The sequence below is a fragment of the Mauremys reevesii genome, linkage group 4 (genome assembly GCF_016161935.1).
Source record: "Mauremys reevesii isolate NIE-2019 linkage group 4, ASM1616193v1, whole genome shotgun sequence".
Classification (NCBI taxonomy): domain Eukaryota; kingdom Metazoa; phylum Chordata; order Testudines; family Geoemydidae; genus Mauremys; species Mauremys reevesii.
Window position 1 is genome coordinate 116,835,522 of NC_052626.1, and position 12,191 is coordinate 116,847,712.

Sequence of the window (12,191 nt, forward strand, 5' to 3'; positions counted from 1 at the left end):
GAAGCTGGGATCCTCTCCCCCACACTGCTTAATGTCCTGTCTGGACTATCATAGCAGCTGGAGGCTGCCTTCCCCTCATCTCTCACTGACAAGTCACTGTTTCTTATTCCTGAATTCTTTACTACTTCATCACACAAAAGGGGGGACACTGCAACGGTAGCCCAGGAAGGCTGGGGGAGGAGGGAATCAACAGGTGGGGTTGTTGCAGGGGCACCCCCTGTGAATGGCATACAGCTCATCATTTCTGCGGGATCTGACACAGAGCGGCTGTGCTCTCTGATACACTGGTTCTCTAGTACACTTGCCCCATATTCTAGGCAGGACTGATTCTATTTTTAGATACCATAAAGGAGGGATTGACTCAGGGAGTCATTCCCATTTTTGTCTTTTGCGCCCCTGGCCGATCTCAGCCAGGGGCACCTATGACAGCAGCAGATGGTGCAGCACAAAAGGACTGGTAACTGTCATCTCATTGCCAATTTACAATGGCATGGTAGATGGTACAGAATGGCTGATAACCATCTCTCTGCTATCATGCAAAAGCAAATGAATGCTGCTGTGTAGCGCTGTTGAATTGCCTCTGTCAGCGGCATCTAGTACACATACGGTGACAGTGACAAGAGGCAAAACAGGCTCCATGGTTGCCATGCTATGGCGTCTGCCAGGGCAATCCAGGGGAAAAGGGCGCAAAATGATTCTCTGACGTTTCTTTCTCCGGGGAAGCAATGACTGACGACATTTACCCAGAACCACCCGCGACAATGATTTTTGCCCCATCAGGCACTGGGATCTCAACCCAGAATTCCAAGGGGCGGGGGAGACTGCGGGAACTATGGGATAGCTATGGAATAGCTACCCACAGTGCAATGCTCCAGAAATCGACGCTAGCCTCGGACCGTGGACGCACACCACCGATTTAATGTGCTTAGTGTGGCCGCGTGCACTCGATTTTATACAATCTGTTTTACTAAACCGGTTTATGTAAATTCGGAATAATCCCGTAGTGTAGACGTACCCTCACTGCCCAAAAACATGGTTAATGCAGGGCTTGTTTACACTACAGCACCTTTGCCAGTATAGCTCTGCCAGCTAGACTCACCCCTGCTTAGTACCCTCTTCAACTTAAGAAGTGTGTTTCAGATTCCTGCTGGCACTGCCAGTCTGAAGTGCTTTCTCTGGCTTGCCAGACAGGGTTTATATCTGCTGGTGAACCACAGTGCCCCTCAGACTGCTTCCCAGGCTGGTGAACCACCTGTGGCGCTTTAATTTTATACCAGTGTAACTCCGGGCTTGGCTACACTTACAAGTTGCAGCGCTGGTGGAGGCTTTCCAGCGCGCATTATTACCCCCGCCCACACTTGCAGGACAGCAACAGCTGCAACTCCTGGTTGCAGCGCTGCTGAAAAAAACCCCGGGTTGGGGTATAAGAGTGCAGCAGGTGTGACACCAGCTGCTCAGCAGGTGACACCACCAGCAGCAGGCCTCTCCTCCCCCCCAGGAATAGGAGCTATCCCAGAATTCCTGTTCAGCCACTCTGCACATCAGCTCTACTGCTCTACTGCCTCTCAGGTGACCTGCCTTTAAATGCCCGGGAAAAATAAAAAATTTAAAATGTGTTTGCTGCAGCCAGTGGTGTGCAATCATCAGTTAATCAGTTAAGGTTTTACAGGTAACCAGCCTCCCCAAGCCCCAGCCAGGCAGCAGCACACAGGGGAGGTGGGGGATCAGTGTTTGGGTTCAGGGTGCAGCGTGTGTTGTGCTGCCAGCCGGCCGTCGGCCGAACGAATATCTTAGATATGGCAGGGATAGAGGGACATGGATATGATAGGGGCCATCTACAATGCGCACTACAATGCAGAGTGAGTGTTAAAGAGCTGCGCCTGCCTATTAGAGCCGAGAGAGATCGGATCCGCGCCCGCCGACCCTGCCGACGATGGAGTGGGGACAACACCACTGGGGGGGTGACCCCACTGCCCAGGGTAACAATCCCACACTTCGAGGGCAGGGGGGGGCTGGGGAGGAGAGGAGGGGAGGAGGGGAGAGGAGAGGAAGAGTGAAGCTCCTGGGAAGGGATGGGGGCAGCACTGGGCAGAGGCATGCAGCGCCCAGCTCTTAGAGCAGCAGCCAGCAGGAGGAGAGCCAGCAGCAGCAGCAGACAGGCACAGCAGCAGGAGGCAGAGAAGGCTTTTCTGGTTTATTTTCTGGGTGGAAAGGGAGGAGGAGAAGGGGGGGGGGGATGGCGGGTTGATGATGCATAGATGGCGAATGCTAGATGTGGAATCTATCACGTGTGTCGGTCCTCTTTTCGTCTATCTCAGCAAAAATCATATCTCAGCGCAGCAGCATGCCTGCGCCAGTTTATGATAGAGGCACTGTCCTGTGTCCCAGTGTGTGTGGGTGACCAGCTGGCGCGCCACCAGGCGCCGCGGGGACCGGCCAGCTGATCATCAGGGGGGGCAGGGTCCGGAATCCACGGCCCGGCGTCTAAGGCCGCCCGCTGCCCCTAGCCCCTGCAGTTCCCAGTGACTCATGTAGTTGAGATCTGAAAAAGTTAGAGAGAGTGAGAAATGAGAAGAGATAGAGATCTTAGTGAACTCATGCATAGATCAGATCACCCTGCATCTCCATCAGATTACCCAGCCTCCAGCACTCCTCCCCCACCCCTCACTCTCATCTCTCCTTTTCGGCTTCTCTTTTTCTTTCATTTTTTCGTGGTTTCTTGCAAAAGAGAAAGAACAAGTGTGAGAACTTGCAAGTGAGAACTTCTCTGTGGAGATAGTCATTGAATAATGCCTATGTTGTACAATGCTGGTCGTGTGTGTGTGTGTCATTTGTGTGTGTGACTGCCATGACTGTTCAACATCACAGAGGCTTCAAACAAAAAAAAAAAAAAAAAAAAGAAAAAAAACAGAAAAAAAAAAATTCAAGAGAAGCAGAAAAGAAGAGAGAGAGAAAGAAAAGGAGAGAGAGAGAAGAAGAGAGAGAAGAGAGAAAGACAGTGCAGCAGAGGAAGAAAAGGAAAGCAGCGGCTGCGCCAAGCTGTCAGCTGCTGCAGCCGGAGCAGAGCACTGCGCATAGAGCACCGTGCCTGTCCCCACCCCCCCCCCCCCCCGTGTCCTGTGCCACCCACCTTTGTCCCCCACCTCCCACCACCACTCAAACTCCACACCCCAGCCTCAACCCCCAACCAGTCACCTACCCACCCCACCCCCTCACCCCCCCACCCATCCCACCCCATCTACCCACCCCACCAACCTGATACCACCCCCTGAGTGCAGGATTCATTATTCAACAATCCAGACATGGCATATGCAAACTTGTGAACTGTACAGTTCAAACTTGTGCACCCTTCTTTCATGTGTTGCTGTTGTGCCTGTTGTGTTGTGTGCCTGTTGTCTTTCTCTCAATAAAAAAATAGGAAGTTTTTCTTATGTCAAAACAGTTCTAGATAGTAGAGACTTTAAATAAAACAAAGAAAGAAAGCAAAGAAACAGTATTATCAGTATAGATAACTGAATTAACAGTGTATAAGATTAAAAGATGCAAGGCAGCAAACATTATTATGGATAATAGAAAAACAGTCATCTCTGCAATCAGCCTCTCTCAAAAGCTCTTTCTCAGCCTCTGGCCCTAGCCTCACTCCTGCTCTCTCTCTGTTCCTCTCCTCTCTGCCTCTCCTTGTGGTCATGTTCATCCTCATGCTCTCTTCCCTTCCTTCACCTCACTTTCACTTGAACCCTCACCTTCCCCAAGCGCTTATAACATGGGGAAGCTGCTTTCCCCATACAAACATTCCCAGCGAGCCTTTAAACTGCCAAAAGCACACTCCAGCCACCCATCCAAACACCATTCCACACATCAGCTGCCGCCTCCTTGCTCCTTTCAAGCTGCTTGCAGCAGCTTGCTCCTCAGCCCTCTCAGTGATCCGGTGTCAGTCCTGTAAAGATCACAGGGGTTCAAGGCAGTAATGGGAATGATCACTCTGACATCCACAAATCCTTTCCTGCTGTCCTCCTCTGAACCCTTTCTGCTTCCTAAGATCGTCCATCATTGCAGAAAAGAGGCCAGCCTGTCCAAACCAGCCCAGGAAAGGTGGAATGAAGCACAAGCTGAACCACACAGCCCTGAGAAGTGGTGGACAGCCAATCCCCCCCATAGAGAATTTGCCTGATGCCAGGCCAGGGGGCAGAATTCCCCTCCACATCGCCCCATCTATCACCGTCCAGGCCCCCATACAATGTCCATCCCCTCCCCAGCACCACCCCTCTTCCCCAAAAACAAGCGTGTTCTTTCTTGGACTGCTTGTCGAAATTTCTTGCACACTTAGCGATTCCACACTCCCATTTTCCACGACACACTGAAAAACTGTTGACACCCCCACCCAGCTCTGACCGACCGCAAGCTCCACCAATTTGCCAGCTTCAGGCCACCGTCATCTTGCCAGATTGCTTCGGCCACTCAGCTAGCGCGCTGTGGGGCAGCTCAGCCACCTGATCCCATGAAGCAGCTTTTCTCATCCACAAAGTTCTGCATGCAGATGCGATCGCACCACTCTTCATCCCCGACCTCAGCACCCACACTGTTGTGCACTCGTTGGTGCTTTCCCGCGAGCGCTAGCTGAAAGCGAGGCGGAGCATTGCATGGCCTGCTGACTGCGCTGCGACTCAATCGGCACTGAATGTCATATTGAATCTCCTGTCTGACTCTTTGGAGCTGAAGGACTAGGGAAGACGCCACTGTGGTGCGTGTGGTGCTGGTGACTGAGCAGAATCAGCAAGATCCAGCCCACAGAAAGACACATTCGCAGACGCACAAGACACTTCGAAAGAACATTTGCAACTCACAGCCAGCGGAATGGCCGCAACAAGAAGAATGAATGCTGGGATGCGCCTGCCGGGCGCAATGCAGCGCAAGCAAATGACCATGCCCGCCACGCTTCTGCATGCGGCAGCGCCAAAGCGCGCCAAACAAGCCTGCGCTGGCAGCTGTGCACAATGGTGGCCACTGCCGCTCTGCTGTGCTCTGTCAGTGTGGCAGCTGTCAGCCTGGGCGCTGAGCGCTGGCCAGACACTGTAACTGCCAGCGCAGCTGCAAGCTTGCCAGTGTGTAGCAGCGCCCAGCGCTTGCACTCCCCAGCGCTGCTTAACCTCCACTGATTTCATTGGGGTTGCTCCTGATTTACACTGCTACAAGTCAGGCATAGGCACCAACTCCGTGGGTGCTCCAGGGCTCAAGCAACCATAGAAAAAAAATAGAGAGAGTGATCAGCATATTCTTTGCTCTCTCTACTGGGAGTCACCTAACAGCTGTTGGGGGTGTACTCAGCCAGGAGGTAGAGGAAAGTGGAGACTTCATTCCTTCTTCCCTGCTAGTACGCTGCCTCTCCAAAGCCTTCTCTGGTGGGGGGCCCCAGCGGTCTACTTGTCCCTTCCAATTTGGGGAGAAGAAAGTTACTTTTGAGGGGCAAGATAAATAAGACATACAGAGCCCCTAGCAAGGTGGGAGTGGGGAAATAGGGGGATGTGCAGAACCCATGACATGGGGGAAGGGCAGATTAGAAAGGCATGTAGAACCCCTGGCATGGTAGGGAGAATGGGGAACCCTTGTATAGGAGATGGGAGGGAAAGAAGGGAACACATGGAGCCCCCTGATATGGGGGAGGGGGATATGGAGAACACTGCTTTGATGAGAGGGAGAATGGGGCACTCTGGAATCAGGAGAGGGGATAGAGGGCATACTCAGACACCCTGGCAAGAGGGAAGGTGTAGCGGGGGGTTGTGGAAGTTCCTAAAATAGATGGGAATGGGAGTGTGACACCCGGAGTGGGGCAGGAAATGGAGGGATGCAAGGAGCCCCTGGGCATCTGCAATCAGCTCAGCTACAGAAGGTATTGGAGTGTGTGACACTCTAGTTATTAATATAACAAATCACACATTTTAAAACATAGATTTAAAATGAAAACCTGAAGGTAAAATTACGGGGGGGAACCCAATGTAGTCTAAAAATTGTTTGCGTTACACCTGTGAGGAATGAAAGCAGGGTGAGCACATGAAATAAAATACATTTCAACCGCTGCTTAAATTAAAAAGTTAAGTTAAATTTAAAAAGCTGGTTACTGTAGTTTCTCAGCCCTGGTTCCACAGGGCATGAATCTCTATTTAAGAATCAGACCCAAATTATTTGGATGTATAGAGCAAGCTGCAGGATCAAACTCAATCAACAAGATGTGCATGCCATTAGCTATTCAAAACAAATTATTCTGTATTTAATCAGTAAAGCATAGGATCTACTTGTTCAACAAACAAATCCACTTATTGCTACAGATCTGAAGGTCTCGCTCCTCAGGAAGGGACAGGAAGTTGCACTGAGCAGGGGGAGCTGCAGCTCAATGGTGACGCCTCCTAAAGCAAGGGGGATGGAAGGAATTTGGAAAGTGGCTGTGATGGTGACTGCTCTGAGAAGGGAAATCATTGATAGATGTCTTCTTTCACTACATTATATATCTTACTTTGATTGCAGATTAGACAAGCCACCAGGAGCCGAGTGTATAATGGAGAGTGGCACCTTCTTGTCCTCAACAGGTAAGAGGCTAAAAATCACTGACAGACAGTGAGACTAAAAGGAGAATACAAACAGCTATGAGATGAGTCCTAGCCATGTAACTGGCAAAGCTTTGAGGTAGATGGGGACAGAAGCACCTCAGCCCTCCTGATGTTCTTGGGAAAGTACAGGGGACACTGTATTAGGGGTTGGTGGCTTTAACCCTAAACCTCCAATGATGGGCGACAACTGTTGCAAAAGGAAGCTGGTTTTGCAGCTCACTCTGCTGGTGTTATAGGGACAGATTTTCAAGAGAATTCCACATCCAACATACAGATCTTTTGAAACATGAGGCAGATGTGTCCTAGTGGGAGCTTCTGGGTCTTTTGAAAACCTGGCCCCAAATCTCCTGAGTTTCCCAGGATCTCACAGGTCGGGGTGGAATCTTGTGTTTGAAAGAAGAGGAGAGCAATGTATTAAAATAAAAAAAGAAAGATCCAGAGCTTTCCCCAAAGGGTTGGGGTTTTTTGTTTTGTTTTGTTTTGTTTTTACAATGAGCCCAGCATTGGCACCTGCTTTTCCCTGCCCAGTTTGTAACGGTAAACGTACATCCCCATTCCCAGCAAGCTGCCCTTCAAAGGGTGTTTCTCCAAACTGCTGATGTGTCTCAGCTGAAAGCAACTTTGGCCCCTGCCCTGGGAAATTCAAAGGCAGGAGCCAATATTGTGAACCATCAATGCTAGTGCTGGAGAGGCACTGAAATCTCAGCTTTTCCAGGTAACTGCAGGGAGCAGCCACCAGCCACAGACCACGTCAGGCACTTTACATAAAGGACATGTATAAATACACAGACGAAGTCAAATGTTACTTACTTCAGACTCTGTAATTTGCAGGTTGGATGCATCAGTCCCTCACACAACAACTGCACTCCGGGATCTCTCAGATAATGATTAAAACTCAGATCCAGCTCGGTCAGGCTCTGGCTGGTTCTGAGAGCAGCAGCAAGATCTGTACAGGCATCATCTGAGACTTTGCAGCTCTTCAAGCTACAGCAGAGAGAAATGCAGAGATGAGTGAGCCAGCATGAACAGGGCTTATAACAGATGTTCTGACAGGTGACTCTCTTCATGAAGAGGGACTGATGGGCAAACACAAATCCTGCCTTAGGCCCCCAATCTCTACCCCTTGATCAATGAGAAACCTGAGTTGGGTTGAACTTCCTTCTTAAGCCCTGTCACTTGCACTTCACCTTTGACCAGTTGCACTGAGAATGACTCAAACATCTGCCATTGATCAATGGTGAGGAATAAAATTTGGGGTAAGACTTCCTCCTGAGGCAAAGCCCCTAGCCCTTTCCATTGAGCCACCAGAGTTCAGGTTGGCCAGAAAGTTGTCCACCTAGAGACTGTTACCTTGATGTGGTGGGGTTGCTTGAATGTTGCCATGCCCCACAGAGCTAAAACAGAGGGAGTTTCATTCTCCTAGTAGAGTCACCCAAGCCAGACAGGCTGAAGGGTAGAGACCAGACAAAAAGCAGTTTCCTGGTCCTCCAAATTAATCAGGAGATTGACAACCTAACCCCATAAAACACTTTTGTTATAGAAACAGAACAACAAATAAGACACAAAATACAGATCCCTGGATCAGTGGTTAACTCTCCAATGGACAGCATGATGGATATCAACCAAACCCTGCTACAGTAAGATGTTGTTGCAATGAAAAAGTCACTGCTCTGGGTTCATTTGTAACTTTGGAATGTGTGAATTATTTGACAGATCAGAAAGTCAGCCCAAGTCAAAGAAGTGAAAAAAATTACAGTACAGTCCAGACATCTTTGGTATTAGTGAATGCAGGTGGCCAGGCATAGATATCAGCAAAAGGGAAAACAGAAACAAAAAAGCACTTTGATTTATTCAGGGATCCCAGATGGAGGAAGAGAAGGAATTGCAAAGATCTTGAATGATGCAGCACAAACAGCCTTTTCGGACTGGGAACCTTGTAAATGGCAGCATTACACATGCAAGATTTCAGACGCGTTATATGAAAATGGGCATCATTAAGTTCTGTGCCCCAACCTGTGAATGTGATGAAGATTAAGATCTTTTATAACATTCTAGAGGACTGCATCAGGAAAGTCCCACAGCCTGAGTGTGGAAAGATCTGAAGTCTAGAACCCAGGTCTGTAGGGCTCCAGGTGGCCAACGTATCCATGCCATCATCCAACAGTCATGATAGCATGCCCTGCAACAGAGGAAGTGCCTGTAGCTAACTCAGCCATGGGTGGTCAGGCCTAATGGAGGAAGCAAGAATTCACTCTACTGATTAGAGCTGGGTCCAGGATGGGCAAATCCAATACACAAGCTGCAGGTCAATACCAGAGGAATAGAAGCCAAATGCAAGAACCAGAGTCGTGAGCCAGAGGGGAAGCCAAGAATCAGCCTGAGAGAGACAGAAGCCAAATGCCAGAACTGGAGGATCAACCAGAATCATAAGCCAGAGGCAAAGCCAAGGATTGAAGCCAAAAGGGAGTAGGGGCTGGAGCAGCGCAAGAGCAGGAACTTGAACAAGGACAAGTCCAGCTGCAGGCATGGAACACATTCAGCAGCCACTAAGCTGCTGCGTGGGCTAGGCTTATACACAGGACTAAGCCAGCAGGCAGTAAGGGCCTGTGGCCACTCTGTCAGTTTCAAGGCAGTGCAGCTGGGTTCATTGGTTGCCTAGCAGGCCAGCAGCTGGTCCCCAGGGCTGTATTTAGCTCTCTGTCCTGGGGAGGGAACAGTGCAGGCATTGAGGAGGGGAAGCTGCAGCTCATTAACACCCTGAACAGCAGGGGAGCAGGATGAAAAGTGAATGCAGGGGTGGTTGCACAAAAGGAGGAGAAATAGCTAATAGATGGATCAGAGATGTGTGAAAGTAGAATGAATTATATTACAAAAATAGATAGGATTAAAGAAATGCTGTCTGTACCTTTAAGGAAAATCGCTGGAATGCTGGAGTCCAGGTGTCAGGAATACAGACATTAACATAGAACAATTGCACCGTTTAAGGGCAATTGGTGAAGCATTAGCCTTAGATCGATAGGAGTTAGTAAGGAAGTAGGATATGCATGCTATGCCCCAGGTGAATTTTGCTGTTTTTCTCTCTTTGTCCCTTTGTTTAATTCCCGCTCTTTTATCTGTATAAATAAGACTGTTTGGGTCTTGCATGGCCACTCACATTATCTGGGTGTTATTGGCGGAGCGCTGCGCTAATAAAAACAGAGTGGTCTGACAAATTGTGAGTCTTGATTCTAACTTTGACAGATGTCTTGGATTGTAGGTAATATTTTTTTTCCTTACTGCAAGGGTCATGATGGGTAGCAGTTCTTTCTTGCTCTCACATGCTTGGGATGGGCAGAAAGTATCTGACAGAAACTCAACTCTTAGCCTTACCATGTACCTGCAGGCAGCTCAGCATACCCCTTCCACACCCAGGGCCGGTGCAACCGCTAGGTGGACTAGGTGGCCACGTAGGGTGCCAAGTGGTTGGGGGGTGCCAAAAAGCGGTGCCCCAAACATTTTTTTTAAACAGCGGAGCACAAGGCTGCGCTGTAGAGGGGCTGCCCGCAGTGCGACCAGTTCCTCCCCCCGTGGGAGCAGCCGGCAGCCAAGCGGGGAAGGGGAGGGTATAGCGCTAGCAGCTGCGCCTTCTTCCCTGCGCCGCGGGCCGAGTCGGGCTCCCCGCCGCCCCCGGGGCTCTCAGCAGCAGCGGCAGCAGGCTCGGGCGCGGGGGGGCTGGCTGCCTGTGCCGCCGCTGAGAGCCCCGGGGGCAGCGGAGAGCCCGGCTCGGCCGGTGGCACAGAGAAGAAGGCGCTGCTGCACTCTGCTCTTCGGACAGAGAAGCTAGGTGTCTACTCTGCCTGCCAGGCACCTAGCCGGGCCGCAGGGAGCCGCACGGGCCCGCGGAGTGCCGGGGGTGGGCAGATCCAGTCCCTGGCCTGGGAAATGGTGTATGTGGGAGCAACCTGGGCAACCCTCTCCCAGCCAGCGCCACCCCCTCCAACACCCACTGACCAGCTACCTTCTCCCCTGTGCACCCCCCGCCCCAACAACCCACCCTGTCCTGCCACTTTTGCCTCTGGGCAACCTCCACCCAGCAACAGCCCCCGCCCCAACCAGCCACGGCCACCTTCACCCCTGCATCAACCTCGGGACCCCCCCTCACACCTGCCATCTCCCTTCTGCCCACTCCTTCCTTGTACAAACCCTTTCCTGCCTCCTTCACTCCCCTGCAACAACTCCGGGCACAGACACCCCCCCACCTGCCAGCCCCTTGCAACAACCCCCTCCTCCGTTGTGCCACTCCCTCCCTGCAACGAGCCCCTTTTGCCTCTGTGCAATCTCTTCCCTGCCACTACACCTCCACCCCCTGCAACAATCCCATGCACCCCCCTCTCTGCCACCTTCACCCCCTGGAAGAGTCCCTGTACAACCCCCCTCTTTTCAGCCCCCCTGTGACCCTTGCACTTTGTGAACATCTGGGCCTCTGGGGGGAACTTGGCTGTAGGAAGTGGGGCCTGGACATCGGGGGGGGGGGCGCAAGGTGGAAGTTTCACCTAGGGCGCAAAATATTCTTGCACCAGCTCTGTCCACACCCCCTGTCGAGTTCTTCACATAAAGGAAATCTGTCAGTACTTACCTCAGTCTCTGCAGTTTGCAGTTTTGATGTTTCAGTCCCTCACACAGGAGCTGCACTCCTGTATCTCTCACTTCATTAGCAGTCAGGTCCAGGTCTGTCAGGAACTGGTTAGTGCTGAGAACAGAGGAGAGGTCCCCACAACAATCCGCTGTGAGTTTGCAAGACCTCAGGCTACAGGAAATAGATGCACAGATTAGAAAGTGAGCAGTTCTGTCTGTCTTTCCCTTGCTGTCACGAGGTTTATAGAAACACTACTTTATCAAGATACAAAATATTAGTCCTGGGGCAATGGGTGCTGAGAATGTAAACACACGTCAGGTCAGATTCTCAGAATCACTCAGCATACTGGTATGCACTGGATGCTGAGCTGTTATAAAAACTTCACCCTTAGGACAGTGGGTGGCTTCTGATCCACCTGCTTCTCTCATTTCATAGAATCATAGAATTCAAGATCAGAAGGGACCATTATGATCATCTAGTCTGACCTCCTGCAAGATGCAGGCCACATAAGCCGATCCACCCACTCCTTAGCAAGCGACCCCTGCCCCATGCTTCGGAGGAAGGCGAAAAACCTCCAGGGCCATTGCCAATCTTCCCTGGAGGAAAATTCCTTCCCGACCCCAAATATGGCGGTCAGCTGAACCCCGAGCATGCGGGCAAGACTCTCCAGCCAAACCCTCTGCAAAAGGTTATATCATACCATTGACCCATTGTACTATTTACCAGTGTTGCACTTAAATGACCTATTGACAAAGCCCGTTATCCTATCATACCATCTCCTCCATAAACTTATCTAGCTTAATCTTAAAGTCATGGAGGTCCTTCGCCCCCACTGTTTCCCTCGGAAGGCTGTTCCAGTATTGCACTCCCCTGATGGTTAGAAACCTTCGTCTAATTTCAAGCCTGAATTTCCTGACTGACAATTTATATCCGTTTGTCCTCGTGTCCACATTAGCACTGAGCTGAAATAATTC

At 50.7% G+C, this 12,191-nt stretch overlaps 1 protein-coding gene across 1 annotated transcript in view; it reads right to left on the reverse strand.

Annotated features, from left to right (window-relative positions):
* Positions 1-12,191, reverse strand: part of LOC120403843 (NACHT, LRR and PYD domains-containing protein 3-like) — a 65,605-nt gene that overhangs the window by 37,661 nt on the left and 15,753 nt on the right. The window contains exons 4-5 of the mRNA XM_039535650.1: positions 11,218-11,388; positions 7,413-7,586 (exon numbers count right to left, since the gene is read on the reverse strand). Of these exons, the coding sequence (XP_039391584.1) occupies positions 7,413-7,586; positions 11,218-11,388 (345 nt within the window). The remainder of the gene's footprint in view (positions 1-7,412; positions 7,587-11,217; positions 11,389-12,191) is intronic.